This window comes from Colobus angolensis, unplaced genomic scaffold (genome assembly GCF_000951035.1).
Source record: "Colobus angolensis palliatus isolate OR3802 unplaced genomic scaffold, Cang.pa_1.0 Scaffold32, whole genome shotgun sequence".
Taxonomy (NCBI): Eukaryota; Metazoa; Chordata; class Mammalia; order Primates; family Cercopithecidae; genus Colobus; species Colobus angolensis.
This window is the reverse complement of record NW_012116488.1, coordinates 12,283,796-12,301,523: the sequence shown is the minus strand read 5'-3', so window position 1 is coordinate 12,301,523 and position 17,728 is coordinate 12,283,796. Positions and strand designations below refer to the sequence as shown.

General features: G+C 50.7%; 1 protein-coding gene across 1 annotated transcript in view; it reads right to left on the bottom strand.

Moving 5' to 3' along the window:
* The window catches only part of PRIMA1 (proline rich membrane anchor 1), a 68,484-nt gene that overhangs the window by 42,575 nt on the left and 8,181 nt on the right, over positions 1–17,728 (bottom strand). The window contains exon 3 of the mRNA XM_011951562.1: positions 17,694–17,728. This exon is cut by the window's right edge and continues 18 nt beyond it. Coding sequence (XP_011806952.1) covers positions 17,694–17,728 — 35 coding nt within the window. The remainder of the gene's footprint in view (positions 1–17,693) is intronic.

Genomic DNA, 17,728 nt, shown 5'->3' with positions numbered 1-17,728 from the left:
AAAATTAGAAGAGTTTTGGGCTGTGCACTTTTTTAGCAGAAACCAAGAGTGTCTCTTGCCTTCCAGCATATTTCGCCTCCTTCTGATTTTCTGTTTCATTTGTCAGCACTGATTTCCTTAGGAGAGTCCTCTCACGGTATTGCTTACAGACTCTGACTGTTGCTCTGTATCCACAGAAACAACCTCTCTCGATGGTCAGAGGGGCCTTGCCCTGGGCCAGGGCCTAGGTGGTAGTGTGGAAACCCAAGAGGCAGCTTGGGGACATGCCAGTCCTGGGACCCTGTGGGATGCAGGTGGGGCTGGCCCAGGCTTCCCAGCCCAATCCAGCACTTCCTGACAGTGACGAAGCACTCTCACCTTCGCACCAAGAAGCCCTGATGTGACAGTGTTCATCTCCCACCCAGCAGATGCATAAACCGTTCCCCTCCCCCTTTTAATTGCACCAGTAGCCAGTCATTTACAGGCAGCCTCATCAAATCCCTGCTGGGATTGGAGCTGTTGCTCGGTGGGCTGGCTGGGAGATGAAATCAGATGGCCTCATCCTGGCTCCAGCACAGCCCCCACCCCCCAATTCCAGGGCCACTCCAGGGAAAAGCGTCCAGCTATCTTCTCTGTGTCCTGTCCTGGTCCCCCGGGACACCACCCATCAGAACCAGGCTGACTCAGAAGTACAGTAGGCTCCCATCCAGAACCCAACCATTCTCACCTCCCCCTGGTGCCACCTGGTCCCAGTGGCTGTCACCTGTCCCCCAAGTCACTGTGGCAGGCTTGTAATTGGTCTCCCTGCTCCTGCCCTGAACCCCACAGTCTCATCTCAGCACAGCAGCCAGAGTGTCCGACGAGGAACGAGTCAGATCGTTCCCGTCCTCAGCCCTACCCTACACAGGCTCCCCACTTCACACCGAGTCAAGAAACACCCTCCGGGCCGGGCGCAGTGGCTCACGCCTGTAATCCCAGCACTTTGGGAGGCCGAGGCGGGTGGATCACAAGGTCAGGAGATCGAGACCATGGTGAAACCCCGTCTCTACTAAAAATACAAAAAATTAGCTGGGCGTGGTGGCGGGTGCCTGTAGTTCCAGCTACTTGGGAGGCTGAGGCAGGAGAATGGGGTGAACCCGGGAGGCGGAGCTTGCAGTGAGCCAAGATCGCGCCACTGCACTCCAGCCAGGGGGACAGAGCAAGGCTCCGTCTCAAAAAAAAAAAAAAAAAAAAAGAAACACCCACCCTCCGTCGGCGTGTAGGCCCTGCTCCATCTGCTTGTCCCATCCTGTCTCCTGTCCCTGCCCCCAACTCCACTCCAGCCACACAGGCCTCTTGCTGCTCCTCCACCCCAGGCCTCAGACCTGGCTGTCCTCTCTGCTGGGACAGTCTCCCCAGGTGCCAGCCTGCATTGGTCTTCACCTCCACCAACCTCCACTCAAATGCCACCCTCTCTTCAGATTGCCACCTGGCCCGTCCCCAGCTTGTTCTGCTGCACTTGCTGCCTCCAGCACACTGAATAGCTTGTGGGGCTAGCATATCCATGGCTTTCTGGTCCCTCTGTCCCCTGCCAGCATATGAACTCAGCATCTATTTTGTTTCATAGTGTATTACAGGCTCCTAAGATACAGAAATGCTCAAGAAATGTTTGACTGAATAAAAGTCTGCTGCCCCAGCACTGCCCCCTGCCTCCCTAGCCTCAGCTCCCAGCATCCTGGGGACTCCACCTCTAAACCCTCCACCAGTGCACATACCTGTGACAGCACTGGGGGTCCCTGGTCATCTCTGGCCACACCCATGCTGCTCCCTGACCTTTGCTCATGCCATTGCCCACCCTGGGAGGCCAGCTCACCCTTCTAAGGCTGAGCTCATCTCTCCCTACCTTCCAGACCTGCAGTGAGCTCCGCCTCCTCCCTGAAGCCTCCCTGGACTATTGAAGCTCATGACACAGATTGCCTTCCATGGCCCCAGCCGAAGAGGCCATTTGTTTCAGAACTGGCTGCTCCCTCCTCCTTCCTTCCAGTCCACTCTGCAGCTTGCAGGCACCAGGCCTTGAGGAAGGTTGAGGGAGGAGCCGGTAAAGGGGCAGTGGGGGTGGGGGTGGGGTGGATACGTGCCCCATCTGCTAATCGGTGAGCAGTTCCAGTCCTCAGCTCCTTCTCTTGGCTCACAAGGTCCCAGCACAGTTGTTGGCTCTTCTCCTTCCCTGTGATCCTCTGCTGGCTCGGTCCCCACTGTCTCTTCTCCCACCCCACACTCTCCCCAGTGATCTCTGATGGCTTTGGAGACATAGCACTGGTGCCTCTACCCCACGTCCCTGGGGCCAGCCTGGGCCTCTGCCTTCAACTCCAGAGGCACCAGCCAATGCCTCCTCTGCTGTCTCATGGCATCTCCAATGCCTTGTGACAAAACGTGGGACTAGTGATCTCCATGTGTCACACTCTTCCTCCGAGAGAGGCATCCGATCAGACATTGGCACCTAGCGGTCCTCCTCCCTCGTCCCACATCTGGTCGGTCACTGAGTACTGAAGGTTCTCAAACTCCCACCCTTCTAACCCCAAGCCACTGCCTGACCCAAGCCACCGTTCCCTGCTTGGAGACTAAGTCCAGAATCTGCAGGCTGCCAGGCTCGGCCCGTCCTCACCCCACTGGCTCATCTCTCAGAGAACAGACCAGGCTCTCTGGCCTCCAACCTGCAGGTTCCTCTGTGGAAGCACCGCCCTTCTTCCCTTCCCCAAACCCCCCCTTCAGCTGGAGAATCGTCTCCCATCCCAGCCCAGCCAGCACCTCCTCCAGGACCCCTGCCCTGGTTGGATACCTCTCCTCTCAGCCAACCCCTCCCTGGGGATCGTTTAGCCTGCAATTCCTGCATGTTCTGCCCCCCCTCCCCCAAAGCTGTCCACAAGCATCTCAAACTCCACATGAGAAAAAACAGAACCCTGATCTTCCCCCGTGAACTTTCCCTATGGGTTCACCACGTCTTCTCCACTGCGTCATCCTCAGTCTGTGACCACAATGTAGTGCTTGGCACACTCAGTGCTCTATAAATATTTGTTGAATGAATAAATGTTTGTGAGTGATTTACTGCTCTTTAAATACATAATTTAGGTCTCCCCATGATAGGAGAACACTTGCTGAAATGCCAATGCACTTTTCTGAGTAGGAGAGAGAGGTGTGGACTCCTAGCTAGAGCCGCAGAGGGGAGAGAGCCATCCAGTGCGAGCAGGTGTCAGGTCACCCATGGCAGTCACAGTGGAAAAAGATGACTGCCTTTAGCAGATGCTGCTGGTGCCTTCTGGCCACATATCTCTGCCCAGGGAAGTGACACTCCCATGTTTCCTGGACCAGCTCTTAACTGTGCCTGGTGGGAGGCGGTGCATATATGCCCTGGGGTAACTCTCAGGTATGTATGCACCGTTTCCCAGAGCTCCTTGGGGAATTGAGCTGGGGTTATTGGTTTGACATAGCACCCTTTACTGGCTACTGTCCCTTTCCCATTGAGTCCCCCCCACACGCCCTACTGGTGTTTTCTGGAATCACCTCTCAAATAGCCACTAGTACTTAAATCTCAGCATCTGTTCCTGGAGAAACCAAAACCAAGACATGGCCCCAAATGCTCCCAGGCAAATGGCAGGCTCTTACAAAATGTAAGCCCCCTCCCTACCTCCTTTCTCTTCCAGAGTTGATCTTTCATCGTTGTCATCCAGCCAGGCATGCATTCATTTACGCAAACACTCAGCACGCACTTTCCATGTGTCCAGCCCTGTGTTGCCTCGGAGGACACAGAGGCATAAACAGTCCCTGTCCTCAGGGATCGGATCAGACACTTAATAGGTCAGACTGGTTGCTTTGTCCTGGACACAAATGGGACATCCTAGATGAATTTCATAACAAGATGGGCTAACGAACCTTGGTAGAGTGGCCACCCTGTACTGGACACTATTGTAAACATTGAACATATTATTTTGACCCTGTCATCAGCCCGAGGAGGAAAAGGAGGTCTACATGAGGGCAAAGCTTCTTTCTGAAGCCACACAGCTACAGCATGGCACCTGAGTTCCAAATCACTTGAATTTAGGGAAAGAAAGTGCAGGTGTAACTGCTGAATCAGTACCATGGGAATAAGTTTGCAAATGAAAGTATCCTTGCTTCAAATTAATGTCCCTTAGGCATTTTTCCTCTCCCTCTTAATGATCAGTCACTTTGGGAAACCAAGTCAACACTGAAGACCTCCAATCCTAGCATACCCAGTTCTCAGGACCCTCACGCTCCATCCCTGCAGTCCCCCAAAGACCAGCTGAAAGTTCTCTTCCCCAGAAACTACGCTTTCTAAGTAATTTATTTTACTTGATGATTTTCTAATTTGCCTTGACCGATAATATATAAAATGAGGGTAGTGACCTAAAACCGAACCCAACATGAAGCTGCTAAGAAAAGGAGAAGCCAAAAGTCCTTTGCACCCAGGGCCACACATTTTTCTCCACCTTTCCAGGTAGTATCCAAAGAGGGAGCCAGGCCACTTGCACAAGGCACAGTGACTCTAGATTTTTTAAAGATCAGTTTTTCAGAAGATGCCCATCTACTCTTGACACTAAGGCAGTAAACCAATGCCTCCTCATGGTTCAATGAAATGAACACGTCCTCAAAGCACCCTTGCCTGAGACATGGCTCAGGGCATCTATTGTGCTTGGGTAACAGCAGAGGCAAAGAAAACAAGACCCAGATTCCAAAGACCTGGGTCTGGGTCCCAGAGCCTTCCCTTGGTGGGGGCCTTGAGAAAGTCATTTGGCCCTTCTGAGTGTGAGTCACCTCAGAGTCAGATGTGCTGGGAGAGATGGATGATTGGATGACAAGAAGCCAGCCTCTAGCCTCCAGAAGCCAGCATCAGGTGATACCCAAGGAATTACTGGCTCCCTTCAAGGCCAGCATCTCTCCCACCCAAGTGAGTTTGTCACTGCCCGCTACAGACACATTGGTGATTTCAACCACAGGACAGAGCTGGGTGCAGCAATGGCAGGAGCCTCACTCTAGTCATCCCTGCATCCTGCGGCCTCACACGCAGCATGACACAGAGAATTCAACGAACCTTTGATAAACAAATTGCAGACGCTCCTCAGCCCTGAAGGTGAATGAGTCCACTTATATCCCCACACCCAGCAAAGATCCCTTGCAGACATCCACTTTAATATTTTCCCATGAAGAGCAAAACCAAAACAATCAAAACCAGTGACTGTGTTTCATGTCCTCAGTGTGCATGGCCAAGTCAAGTTTTGCAACTTAAGAAGAAGAAATGAAGAAGGAAAATAAGATACAAACTGATTAACTGATAAGGACTATATCTTCTTTATTTTCATCTCTACCCAGTGCCTGGGACACAGCGGAGAGATTCAATGAAGGAATGAACAAATGAACAAATGACAGGGCATCAGGTCCTGGAGCCCACTGATAGGCAGAGTGGCCTACAAGACTTGAACCAACCTCATGTCGCCATGACCAACATCTGTAATAACTGACAAGATCGTCTGGGCAGAGAAGGTTGTGCCAAAGAGAGAGGAAGGCCCTGAAGGAGGTGGGCAGACCAAGAAGGTGATACTGATCAGCAACAGCAAACATCACAACAGCTACATTTATTAAGAACAATGTATGCCAAGCCCTGGGCTAACTAATTAATATGTCTATCTCACTGAATATTCAAAACAACCCAACTGAGTAAGTGGTGGGCTGAGTCCCATTTTACAGATCAGGAAGTTGAGGGTTAGCCACGTTAAGAGGCTTTCCCAAGGTCACAAGGGTCTAACTAGGGGAGTCTCACTGTGGACCCTGCTGCTGGAGAGAGAAAGAACAGGGAAAGGGATGAGAAGTTAGAGAATGCCCTGCACTATCAGGTCCCAGAGCCCAGAACCAGGGGGTGGGGTCCTGGTCAGGAGCAAAGGGTTGGCTGACCCTTCAGCAAACTTGTGCTAAGGTAAATGTCAACTCACTGTTCCTGCGTCATAGCCCATGCTGGGAATCACAGAACAATGCCATCCTGAGGCCAGAGTTCCGGGGTGCCGGAGCTAGCACTAGAGCCTAAAGGTGGGGACTTTCAGCCAGGATCACACTCCCCATCCTGCAGAATCTCCTGCCATTATAAGGCCACACCCTCCGAGGACCTGCCTTACACTAGGCGGCGGGCTGACCCTACACATCCCCCTCCATTCTGCCTGGAAACAGGGAGGAAGGAGCCATCATCCCCACTAGCAGATCAGGAAACTGAGGCTTGGACTGCTGTGCTCACCCGCCTCTGAACACTCAGGTTCATGTGAAACATCCAGAACAGGCAAATCCGTGGAAGCAGGCAGAAGGTCAGTGGTTGCAGGGGATGGTAGGTATGGGTTTCTTTTAGGGGTGATGAACATGATCTGGAATGACATGGTGGTGATGGTTGCAAACATTGTGAATATACTGAAGACCCTTTACATTGTATGTTTTTCTGTTTGTTTGTTTTTTTGAGACCGAGTCTTGCTCTGTCACCCAGGCTGGAGTGCAGTGGCGCGATCTTGGCTCACTGCAAACTCCGCCTCTCAGGTTCACACCATTCTCCTGCCTCAGCCTCTCTGAGTAGCTGGGACTACAGGCGCCCGCCACCGCGCCTGGCTGATTTTTTGTATTTTTAATAGAGATGGGGTTGCACCGTGGTCTGGATCTCCTGACCTTGTGATCGGCCCACCTTAGCCTCCCAAAGTGCTGGGATTACAGGCATGAGCCACTGCCCCTGGCCTACATTGTATGTTTTTAAATGGTCAAAATGGTGAATTCTACATTGTATGAATTTTACCTCAACAAAAAAATTTTTTTTTTTAAAAAAAGCACCCAGGAAGCATATGCCAGGCCTAGATGCGGCCTCCTGAAGAGACGTGTTTCCCTTTTCCACCTCAGTCTTCAGTCCAGACTCCACATAAGACACGGAATTCTTGGAGGGCAGGATTGAGTTGGGCCTAACCCCTGCAAACATCCTAGTGGCAGTGGTGGCAGCAGGTGGCCACGGAGAAGGTGCAGTGTCCTCCCCACCTCTTTGCCTGCAACTCCCCCAGCCTTTTGGGCCTAAGTTCCATCATACCTCACCTGTTCCTATTTTGATACAGGCCACTTTGTGCCACTGGTTTCAGCCAAAAGTCTCAACCTTAATTCACGCAAGCATCACCTGGGGCAGCTTGAAACTCCCCTCTAGGGCGGGCCTGGGAATCAGGTATCTTTAAAGCCCCCAGGTGTTGTCAACATGCAGCCAGGGCTCCAGTGTCCAACTAGAGGCAGGGGTCCGAGGGCAGGGTTGTGTTGAATTCACCTTTGTAGTCCCAGAACCTGCCATGGCACAACCTTGGTAAATGTTCAATAAATCAATAAGCAAAGGTCTGTCGAGTAAATTAAAATATATTCAAACTTGCAAGCTTTGATTATTTGCTGGACACAAATACTTTAAACAGAAGACTGAAACAATTCCTTTTACTGCATTGGGAAAGGAAAATTCAGTACTTAAAAAAGATATGATCACTTTTGTTTTTTTTTTTTTGAGATGGAGTCTCACTCTGTTGTCCAGGCTGGAGTGCAGTGCTGCGATCTTGGCTAACTGCGACCTCCACCTCTGGGGTTCAAGCGATTCTCCTGCCTCAGACTCCCGAGTAGCTGAGATTATAGGTGTGCACCACTACAATTGGCTAAAGATCACTTTTTTAAAAGGCCAGCAATTCTAGAGGCTCTTATGGATCTCAGATTCGTCTGGAGACAGGAGTCATGTTCATATCTGCATTGTGCTTTGTACAGAAGGGAATGCAAGGCAGAGTCAGCCCATTTTATAGATGAAGGAGCTGAGGCCAGTTTGGATAAGAACTTTGCTCAAGCAAGGGTTATATAGTGACAAGAGATCTCACTTACTGTGAGTGGACAATGTTCCAGGGCTGGGCCCGGCCCTCGCATGTGTAATTTGCACAACCCCCTTTGAAGGATGGGAAAACTGAAGCTCAGAGAGGCTGCGTGACCAGCACACATCTGGAAAGAGCGAGAGCCTGGCCTGGCCTCCAGGCCTTTCTGCTTGCAGACCAGGCAAGCGGATGACAGGGCACAAACCCTGATCCAGCAAAAGACAAGCATCCAACACCCAGAGGCCCGAATCAATGGCAGCAGTGAGCTGGGCATGAACACAGCCCTTGAAGCAGTAGACATTCAAAGTGACATGGCCCGTGTTTGATGCCCACAGTCCCTCATCACAGGCTCACACTGTGTCCAACCAAGGGCTAGGGCAGCGGCATTCATGAGGTTTCATAAGGAGCCTGTCGCCTGCAGGGAAGGCAGGTCAAGGGAACTGGCTTCGCCTGCTGTGCCTGTCGCTCAGCTCTGTGGACCACAAGGCCTGGACCTCCTCTTTTGTTAGTCGGAAACTCATCACAACTCTAGTTTGCACCAGCAGCAGGGACTTCATTTTACGGTGATGAAGCCTAGCCTTGGATTCATGCGAATGTCCCAGAGCCAGGGTCCTTCTGCTGGCAGCAGCTAAAACACTCTGGTGGTGGGGGTGGGGGAATTGAGCCACCGCCTTCCCGGCACCACCTGAGTCTGCTTCATCATCCCATTCATGGGATCACAGATGTCAGGAGGACAAGGAGATGGAGCGCCGAGTGACATCTGGCGGCTTCTTCCACAGTCATTCCTCAAAACCTAGCAGCATTCTTCCTTCTGCTTTCCCCCTACGATCACAGCCGTCACTGGGTGAGTCCCTGCTGCAGAATGATCTTAACTCAGACCAGGGTGTAACACCTCCTCCTGCCTCCACCCTGGGTCCAGCCCACCACCACCATCTCTCCCTACACCATCACTTGCCTGGCCCATGGCAACAGCCTCCTCACTGGGCTCCCAGCCCCCACTCTTCCCCTTCCTTCTATTCTCCAGAGTCAGTCTCTGTAAAGTGCACGTGAGGGCATGCCACACCCCCTACTCAAAATCTGCTGGCTTCTGGCTGCACTTCAGCTAAAATCCAAACTCCTTTTCTAGCCTCCACAGCCCTGTGCGGTCCGGGCACTGCCTCCCTGTCGGCTCACCTCCTGCAGTCTTTCCTTGTAGCAGGCAGCAGCCATGCTGGCCCTTCACACACCCCGAGTGCTTCTCCACACAAGGACCTTGCATATGCTGTTCCCTCTGATGAGAAAGCTCTTCCCCCAGATCTTCCTCCAGCCACTCCCTTTCGGTCAGCTCTCAGCTTAAATGCCATCTCCGGTCCACATCACTCAGGCAGCCCCCCAGTTACCCCTATCAAATCGTATGATTTTCTCTATGTTTGTAGCACTTTATCTTCCATTTTTCCTGTAATAGTTTTGGTTTGCTTATTTCCTATACCACCATGCCTTGCCCCCTCCAGTGCACACACAGAGCAATCAACCTACCAGCTCTGTGACTGCAGGGCCCTTCTGTTCTGTCCACCACTATATTCCCAGCACCTAGTACCTAGTGCCTGGCATATACCAGATATTCAACAATATCTGTAAGATAAGTGAACTAGTAGCTACCGAGGACTCACGATGTGCCAGGAATGTGCTAAAGATCTGGGGCCATCACTGAGGACCCAGTAGACACTGGACAATTGTGTATGTCTAACAAAGGATCAAGCATTGGTCAAGTCATTAGTTACATATTTAAAGGTGGAATAACTGCTACAAAGGAAAATGAAAAATTCAAAGAGTGTGTGCATGTATGTGTGTGTGTGCATGTGGATGCAGGGCGGTATGGTTTCCAAATGTAAGCAACTTCTCTGACACTCCTCCATCGGGTGGTGTGTAATTCCCCACTGTTTGAATATGAGGCAGCCCTGGTCGCTTGATTCTAAAAAACAGAATGCAGTGGAACTGACGCTGGGTGACTTCCTCAACTGCATCATCAAAAGGGATACAGCTTCCATCAGCCTCTCAACCTTCAAATTTAGCCACCATGTTGTAAGGAAGCCCAGTTCACAAGGCGGCATCACATGGAAGTGTTAGAGTGAACAGCTCCAGCTGAGGACCCAATCTACAGCCAGCATCCACCACCAGACATGGGAGAGGAAGCCTTCATGGTGGCCCCAGATCTGACTGACAGACCACAGTTGCATGAAAGACCCCAAGCAGGGATCTCCAGGTAGAGCCCGTCAACTCCTGCAGCAGCAAGAGAAAGAAAATACGTTGGTGTTGTAGCTTTTGGAATAGTTCGTTCTGCAGCTGTAAATGACCAGAACAGGGACTGGTGTGACATTTGTGGAAGTCAAGGAAGGTCTTCCTGAAGAAAGAAAGGGAATCTGAGCTGATATCAGCATGAGTTAAGGTTCTACTTCGAGAGGGAGGCTGGTGGACAGAAGGACTATATATGCAAAGGCTCCAAGACAGGAAGGAGTGAGGCCCACGGAAGGAAAGGAAACGGGGGTCCCTGAAGCTGCCTCTCAGCAGTGGAGGGAAGATTTAGGCAGGGGCCACAGCAGGAAGTAATCAGATAGCCTTGAATAACCTCCCTTCCTCTCCAGCTGGGCAGCCTAGAATAAGTAACTCACCCTCTCTGAACCTCTCAGCTCCTCATAAAAACTGGCAATAATACCACCGATTACAAAGAAGGGTTTGAGGATTAAATGAGATGAGGCGAGCAGAGCTTCTCTCCAACAGTACCGGGAACTAAGTATTGGTTTCTTTCTAGTGTCCTGGGTGAGAAAAAGGAAGCATCTTAGAACTTCCACAGTCCCATTTGTCTCTTTCTCTGTTGAAACGTGGCCTTTGGCACACAGGAGAAGAACCAGGTGACCCTATTCCTGGCCCCACCAATGTTGTGTGACCTTGGAAGAGTCACTTAACCTCCTTCCAATTTTTCCAAGAACAAAATTAATGCCCCAATAAAATCTCTATCAGTGCTTTGAACTCCTTCAAGACAGGCACTATGGAAATGCAGGCTCACGCCTCTGTTCTGCCACAGCTATTTTTGGCCCCATCAGCCTTGGAAGCAGGTCTCACGGAGGGGGTGTATGTGCTTTGCTTGAGGGCTGGTACACATCTCCTTCCATGGCCTGCACCATCTGAGTCACAGGCGGGGATGGGCAGGCCACGGCTGACATTTACAAAGCAAGCTCAGGTCCTGGGCTCTGGCGGCTGCTGAAGGCTTTTTGTTCAGGCTGCAAGCAGGCCTCTGGCTCTGCCAGGGTTCATGCCCACTCGTGCCTTCCAGAAATACCTTCACCAGGGGCACTCCAGTTGACACTGAGGATCACATGCCTGGCAAGGGCTGCCCAGAAGAGACACAGGTGGGACTCTCTGAAAACCTTTTCTTTCCTGTTGAAGATCCAGGGGAGTCTACACCTCCTTTGAGAGCCCATCTCATCCTCAGAGTTACTAATCTGATGCTCCCATCTCAGCAGAGAGATGCTGGAACTCTGCAGAAGCAACTCCCAATCTGAAGGTTAGTGACCTGTTCTCATTTCTACTGCTTGCATTAGAATTATTTATGAGCTGCCACTTATTACATGTTAACTAGGTTCCAGGCTCTGTGCTGTGTTAGTTTTAGGGCATCAAATCCTTCCAACCACCCATGTGCAGCAGGTGGGGTTGTTAACTCCATTCCACACATTTGGAAATTGGGGCTCCAAGCAGTTAGGGATTCCTTGCCCAAATCACTTAGCTAATGAACAAGGGTTGGACCCCAGGTCTAGAGGGAGGAAGCCAGGTTCTGAGCCACCGCTCTATGACACCACCTTTTGAGCACAAAGTGTCTGCCCAGGATGGCCTGGGTAATTTCTAATCTTCATTACAATGCCTCTGCAGGTAGGAATCATATGAGAAAACTGAGGCTCTGAGACGATGTGACATGGCCAGGGTCTGAGTTAGCAATGAAAGGCCTGGGGCTGGCCCCAGAGCCCCTTGCTGGGACTGTCATTCTCTAGGGCACAGTTTCTCAAAGTGTGCTCCTATGACCAACAGCGTCAGCATCATCTGAGAATGGAATTGAAATGGAAGTCCTCGGGCCCCACCCCAGACCTCCCAAGTCAGGAATTCTGGGGATGAGCTCCAGTGATCTGTGACCAAACGAGCTCTCCAGGTGCTTCTGATACAAGCTCAAGCTGGAGACCCCTGGTCGAGTGCCCAGACTCAAAGTGAGGGTTGTGGGCAGAGCCTGAAAAACCCAAGGGCAGAAAGTGGAGATGCTGCTCAAGAACCTTCCGCTTCACTAGATCCCTTTCCATGCTCTTTCTCCAAGGCAGGCGGGGCACGGGGTAGGGCTGCTGGGAGTAGGGCACACAGCTGGGCCCGCCACAGAGGAATAGGAAGCCACACTGCCCCCTCCAGCAATGAAGTGGGGGAGGGAAGTCAGGACTCTCAAAAGATTCATGGTGGCCGGGCACAGAGGCTCACGCCTGTAATCCCAGCACTTGAGGAGGCCAAGGCGGGCGGATCACCTGAGGTCAGGAGTTTCAGAACAGCCTGACCAACATGGTGAAATCCTGTCTCTACTAAAAATACAAAAATTGGCCGGGCATGGTGGCTCACGTCTGTAATCCCAGCTACTAGGGAGGCTGAGGCAAGAGAATCACTTGAACCTGGGAGGCAGAGGTTGCAGTGAGCTGAGATTGTGCCACTGCACTCCAGCCTGGGTGACAGAGAGACTCCTTTTCAAAAAAAGAAAAAAAAAAATTCGTGGCAAATTAGAACAAAACAGACACCCCCAAAATAAACATAATAAAAAACAACTTGAAAAACCACTGTTGCCTTTGCCAGCAGAAGGGTGGCCCAGCAGTAGGGTGACCCGCTGTTCCAGTTTATCCAGGACTGAGGGGTTTCCTGGAGCACAGGACCTTTGCGGCTAAAACCTACAGAGGCCTGGGCCAGCCAGGACAAGCAGGTTGCCACGAGGGGCAGGGCAGCAGCAAGTGCTGTCTGGATGAAGAGCAAGGCCTGCCTGGCCAAGTGAAGGATGCCCTGCAAATGTTCCTGGTCATTACTTCAAGGGGGGACTTCACAGGCCTGCACGAATAGGTGTTTCTCTCTCCCCTCTTTCTCCCTTTATCCCAGACACACACACCAAAGCTCAACACATTTGTGGATCAATATCACTTCAGCAGGGAGCTTCCTGCCTGATCCTTAGGCTGCTAATTCTGGGCCTCTGCTTTGGCCACTCCTTCTTCTTCATGGCCTGTCCAGCCTCCCTCTGCTCCCACCTGGGAATTCTACCTGGGAATTCTCTCATGTCTTCCTAAATCCGCCCTCCCTGCCCCTTTTGGAATTATGTATCCCCTTCCCAACAGCACCTCTTTATCCCCCAGGTCTGGCTGGCACTCACAGGCTGCTCTTCATCAGAATGCGCCCACAGGATGTTTACAGCAATGGATACCTGTCTAGTTTTCAAAAGTACTTCCCACTTTCAGGAACCTTCAAGTCAACCCCATGGGGTGGGTGTAGCCTATGAACCTATTTTACAAAGGAAGAAACTGAGGCTTTGGTTAAGCAGCTCTCTTAAAATCATGAGGAGGAAACAGCAGGGCTAGCATGCCAACAAAGGCTCAAGAAAGGCTCGTGGAATCGGCCTCTTATGCCAAGCCCTTGGTCTTCCATGACCTGGGCCCTGCTGATGTGGACAAGTCCCTGTGTGACTCTGTAACCCTCAGGGTGCCCAGCCCAGGGCTGGACATAGAACAGGTGCCTGGCAAATGCTCGCCAGATAAATGAGAGGCCCTTGTGAGTGGCAAGAATGCAAAGGACATCAGAGGAGCAAATGGGACAAGGACTGGCACATGCCTTGAGCCAGTGAATCCAGAGAGATGGCAGGAAGGGACACTCCTGTGAACACCTTCTGCAAATGACAGTCCACTGGACCATGAACTCCATGAGGGCAGGAGCTGTCTGCTGCCCACTGCATGCCCCACACTTGGAGCTCAGTGCACACCTGTTGAGTGACAGCTGAGGCTCTACAGCATTGAAGCCCTGTGCCCTCTGGGAGACACGAATTCCTTCAGGGTTATATAGCAGGCACTTGTTTCTTGCTGTTGTTATTGTTCGTTTGTTTTTTTGTTTTTGTTTTTGTTTTGAGGCGGAGTTATGTTCTTATTGCCCAGGTTGGAGTGCAGTGGCACGATCTCGGCTCACTGCAACCTCTACCTCCCTATCTTATGATTTTGGCAGAAGTTGTAGATGTGGCCGTAGCTCTGACATTTATCGGGCACTACTTGTGTGCAGGGCTCTGGGCTGAGCTCAAGGACCAAGAGAATGAATAAATCACATTCTCCACCACTGGTCTAATCCACCTTACATGCCTGAGGCACTCCATGGCTATGGTAGACATCCCCTGCCCTCCTGGCCTGGTAGCCATGTTCTTATTTTTGGGGTATAGCCCTTCTATTCGGATTTTCCTTTGGGAAACCACCTCTCCCTGAGCCTCTATCCACACATCCCAACTCCAGGGGTGGTCACATGGCCTGGTCCTGACCAACCAGCATATTCTATCCCATAAGCCACCATGATTGGTCCACCAGTGGGCACATGACCCAAGCTAGTCCAGTGAAAGTCAGCCTCAGGGCTTCCCTTGGACTATTGGGAAACAGAAGGTCTCTTCCTAGGGAGATTACTGACTGTAAGGATGATGGAATGCTGGAGCCTGGAGCTACAGGAACTGAGCCAGTCTGAGAGAAAAGGCAACCCAGGAGAAATCAGGAGAGAGCGATAGAGACAGAGACAGAAATCCAATACCATCATCATTTGAGACCATGGATTCAGCAGACCTGCTGACTGGATATCCTGATACATGAGCCCACAAGCTAACATCTTTCTTCCTAGTTTTTGTATTGCTTAAACCACTTCAAGATGTGTTTTTGCTACTTGAAACTGAAAAAGTCCTGCCATACAGAGCTCTCCTCTCTTACTCTCCTCTCCCAAGAAGCACCTTCAGTCCCAAAATCCAACATGAGTTCTCTCCTCTCTACCCAACCAATCACTCTCCTCTAGCCTCCTCCCATCTCTGTAGCCCCCAGCCTGGTTTCAGGCCCTCTTTGATGGTCTGGGGTCTGAATGATCTCAAGAGACCCCCACATGACTCCAGTCTGCCAGCTTAACCCCAATCCACTCCAATCCAACCCACATTGTCAAAACAGCTGATCTTTTGAAACAGACAATACAGGCTCCTGTCACTTCCCCACTTAACACCTTTGTAGGCTCATCACTGCCCAGAGCAGTTTCCTAAACCTTTGGGTCCATGTCCTTGCAGTTATGAAGCTGATTTTAGATGGTACATAGACCCAGCACTCAAACACATTGAGACCTGTAATAAGAAACTTGAGCTCCTTTTGATTCTCTTACAAACTTTCTGATTACTTGATAGAGAAGATCTCAGCACTGTGCTACTATGACTTTGACATCTCTCTACCGCTTACTTCTCTCCCGTTTTTAACAAATAGAGAGGAAGCCTCAAGCTCAGAATCTTCCAGAGAAGGCTGGAATTTTAAAACCCTGGTTTGCTTCCATTGCATTTATTATTATGGTCACCTTCCATTTATGCAAGTGGTACTGGTTTCTCATTTACAGTAGTTTTGTAAAGATAAAGAAATTAACTTGTATACACACAAAAGTGAGTTTATTTAAAGAAAAAATAAAGCAAATGAGAGATGGTACTTGGATATGCATGAATGTAGGTCATTGTTTGGCAAACAATGACCTATAGGATGAAATGCGATCTGCTCAGCCAGGCACACAGGCCCTTCTAGGTCCTCCTCCTTGGCCACCCTTTCAAGCCACTGAAGGGCTTGTGACTCTCAAGAGGAGTCTCACAGAGCCACACTTCCAAGCCTTAGTCCACCCTCTTCCTTCTGCTTGGATGCCCTTTTCCTCCAACCTGCTTAGCAACCTGGAACAATCCATTCATTTTTTTTTTTTTTTTTGAGATGGAGTCTCACTTTGTGGCCCAGGCTAGAGTGCAGTGGCGCAATCTCAGCTCACAGTAAGCTCCGCCTCCCGAGTTCAAGCGATTCTCCTGCCTTAGCCTCTGGAGTAGCGGGGATTACAGGTGCCCGCCACCACGCCCGGCTAATTTTTGTATTTTTAGTGGAGACAGGGTTTTACCATGTTGGCCAGGCTGGTCTCGATCTCCTGACCTCGTGATCCACCCACCTTGGCCTCCCAAAGTGCTGGAATTACAGGCATGAGCCACCATGTCCGGCCAATCCCATTTATTCTTAAAGACCCCTGTTACTATTTACTGGGGCTGTTTTGCTTAACTATTCAGGTATTTCCAGTGCACCTGGCAAACCATTTCTGTGTTCTCTCAGGCCACTCTTTGTGGGTTGCTGACAGGATGGCCTTCCCTTGGAGGGCTGAGATTCCAGAAGGCCAGGACAGTCCTTCTCCTCTGTCTGACACAGATGCTCAGTGAGCACAAGATGACCTGAAGGGACCCTAGCTGGGGGATGTGGATCATCAAATACAAACCACTGGGAGCTACGTGCCGTGGGGCCCAAAATGTGGGAGACTGAGGAATTCTAAAGGAAGGGAAAGGAGTGATCTCCAAGAGTAGGTGCAGGCCCAGGGATTCTTTCAGGAGAGAGGCCAGTGAGCATCCCGGGAGAGAAGGATCCGGCAGAGGCCCGGAGCAGAGGGCCTGGCAGGCCTAGGTTCTCAACTGTAACTTGCATTTGAATCACTTCAGTACTTGTTATTGTGACACTTCCCAAGTCCCACCCCAAAAACTCTGGCTCAGTGGGTTTGAAGTGGGCCCATGAAGATGCATTTTAAAACAAATGCTTTGGGTTATGCTGAAGCAGGTCATTTGAAGGCCAGGCTTTGAGAAGCAATGGGCCACAGGGTGTCAGGGAAGGATGGAGATATATAAAGGCCTCACAGTCAAAATGCAGGAATTCACACAAATTGCAAAGATCCTCCAGAACATTGCATCACTGAATGGGGACCAAGAGACTGGAAACACAGCCTACCAGACAACAAGCTTTGTGCCAAGGTTATCGAAAATACATCCCAAATAATTCCATGGAGATGTGTTTAATGAGGTAGATATGGACATGATCACAGGCATCCTATAGGTGGGAACTTGAAGGAACCATGTGAAATACAGAACCTCCTTTGGAGAGACCTTATCAAGTAGCAATTGTAAACAGGGAACTTTACCATGTAGAGGTCAGGGCTGAGGCCATTTCTGGCTAAAGAAACGCTCCTTTGTTTGAATGACGGCGCAATCAAATTGTTCAGAGATGAAATTGTCCAAGGCAAACAAGTCACAGAGAGGTTTTAGCAGAATTCGGTGCACAGAGCTGAAAGGCATCTTGTAACTTTGCTCCCAGAGCATTGACTTTGGTTCTACCCTAACTGCCTCCTTAAATGTAAATTATAATAGAGAAATAGAACTGTGTGTTGGGGGAGGGGGGCTATTTAAGACCAGTCCCCAGCAGCTGCCCCCTTTAAAGATCTGGCCTTCGGAACAATCCAGGCCAAGTCACTCATCAAATGGAGATTGACTTTTATCTGATTAACTGATGGAGAAACATCCTTCTCCATCTCGCAGGAGCGTGCTGTGGGAAAGGCGTTTTGCAGACTGCAGGGGAAAGTTGGGCCTTGGCTTCCCTCCTGCCTGGACAGTGGAAAATTACCAAGAAGGCAGGGCTGCCCTCGGCCACGCTCACTGGATCTTCATGGGCCCAGGAAAACACAAAAAGAAACCTGAAAATGGAGTGAGCCATTACCTACCTGGGGCGGAGAGAAGTCTGGGAGGCGGTGGGGGC